The sequence below is a fragment of the Myotis brandtii genome, unplaced genomic scaffold, assembly GCF_000412655.1.
Source record: "Myotis brandtii unplaced genomic scaffold, ASM41265v1 scaffold547, whole genome shotgun sequence".
Classification (NCBI taxonomy): Eukaryota; Metazoa; Chordata; class Mammalia; order Chiroptera; family Vespertilionidae; genus Myotis; species Myotis brandtii.
This window is the reverse complement of record NW_005370024.1, coordinates 40,079-41,642: the sequence shown is the minus strand read 5'-3', so window position 1 is coordinate 41,642 and position 1,564 is coordinate 40,079. Positions and strand designations below refer to the sequence as shown.

Sequence of the window (1,564 nt, the reverse complement as noted above, 5' to 3'; positions counted from 1 at the left end):
CTCAGGGGAGAGGGAACCGGGTGGGGCGGACCAGCCGGTGGGAACCTGGAAGGGCCCTGACGTTGGGATGAGCAGGCTTCAAGCCCACGTGCCCCCAGAAACGTCTCGTTCGCGCGTCTCCGCCAGCTGCCCCGAGTGGAACACGGGCCCCCACTCACTGTGGAGGCGAAGGCAAGTGACTTACAGCCTCGGAGCCAGTCTCCCCGTTTGTGAGCGGGGTGCGGGGATCGCGGATGGAGATGACCTGCGCATGCGCAGCTTACATTTCAGGCACGGAGGGAGGATGGGGCATAGACGCCCCCCGCCCCCACGGCTCCTTTTACCTCGAAAGATGACTCCAACTCGTCCACCAAGGTACTCGGAGAAGATCTGGGAGCGCCTGGTGCAACCTGAAGAAGCGAGGCCTGGCCCGGGAGGCCCGGCGGCGGGGGCGGGGCACCGGGTGGCTGACCGGAGAACATACCTCCCAGCGGAGCCGCCATTTCTGAAATGGCCGGAAGAGGCCTATTGCGCCTGCGCAGCAGGTGGTCCGCGAATCACGTGATGGCTCCGATCACGTGGCAGTTCCTGGCGCCGGCAGTTGTTGGTTGGGCGTCAGGGAAACCGGCTGTTGCGGGTTGGTCTCCTTCCTTCCCCGCGCGCCGGATGTCTGGCTTTTTTTTTTTTTTTTCCTCTTGAGAATCTAGGGCTTTGACCGCATTTGACATAGCTTGTGGAGAAGAGAATACTTTCGTTGGACTGAGCTCTCCCGCGGGAGGCACGATGCTGCGGGGCGGGGCCGGACTTTGTCCTTAAGCTTGGAATAACTTTGGCCTAGAGTCTAGGGCAGTGGTTCTCAACCTCCCTAATGCAGTTCCCTTTAATACAGTTCCTCATGTTGTGGTGACCCCCAACCATAAATTTATTTTCGTTGCTACTTCATCACTGTAATTTTGCTACTGTTATGAATCGTAATGTAAATATCTGATATGCAGGATGTATTTTCATTGTTACAAACTGAACATAATTAAAGCATAGTGATTAATCACAAAAACTATGTAATTATATATGTGTTTTCTGATGGTCTTAGGCGACCCCTGTGAAAGGGTCGTTCGACCCTCAAAGGTGTCGTGACCCACAGGTTGAGAACTGCTGGTCTATGGGCTCTGTTTACCCGCTGCAAACAGCTGGAGGTACCCATTCCTTCCACAAATATTTACGGAGAGCTTGCTGTGCACCAGCTACTAATCCAGCCACCGTGGATATAACGAGGACAGTTCCTTCTGGGGAGAGAGACAGGTAACAAAAATGACTAACATTGTTGAGGTTCCCTATCTATGTGCCTGGCACTGTTTTGTTAGATCATTATTGCGACACCAGAGAGAAAGTCACTGTGCTACTATTTTAATAACTTGCTTTCAACAGCTGTTTATTCATTTTTTCAGAAGGTATATTTTTATTGTTTAATTTTAGTTATATATGTGATCATACAACACATTTATCGAGCCCTCCATGTCCTAGGTACCATTTGATGATCTGCGTGTTATAGCGATCACTCCAAGCCTCTGCCTTTGTGGAGTTTACT

General features: G+C 51.8%; 1 protein-coding gene across 1 annotated transcript in view; it reads right to left on the bottom strand.

The window, feature by feature from the left end:
- Window positions 1-520, bottom strand: part of MED28 (mediator complex subunit 28) — a 6,098-nt gene extending 5,578 nt beyond the window's left edge. Inside the window, exon 1 of the mRNA XM_005878117.2 lies at window positions 324-520. Coding sequence (XP_005878179.1) covers window positions 324-482 — 159 coding nt within the window. The 5' untranslated portion in view covers window positions 483-520. The remainder of the gene's footprint in view (window positions 1-323) is intronic.
- Between the last annotated feature and the right edge of the window lie 1,044 nt (window positions 521-1,564).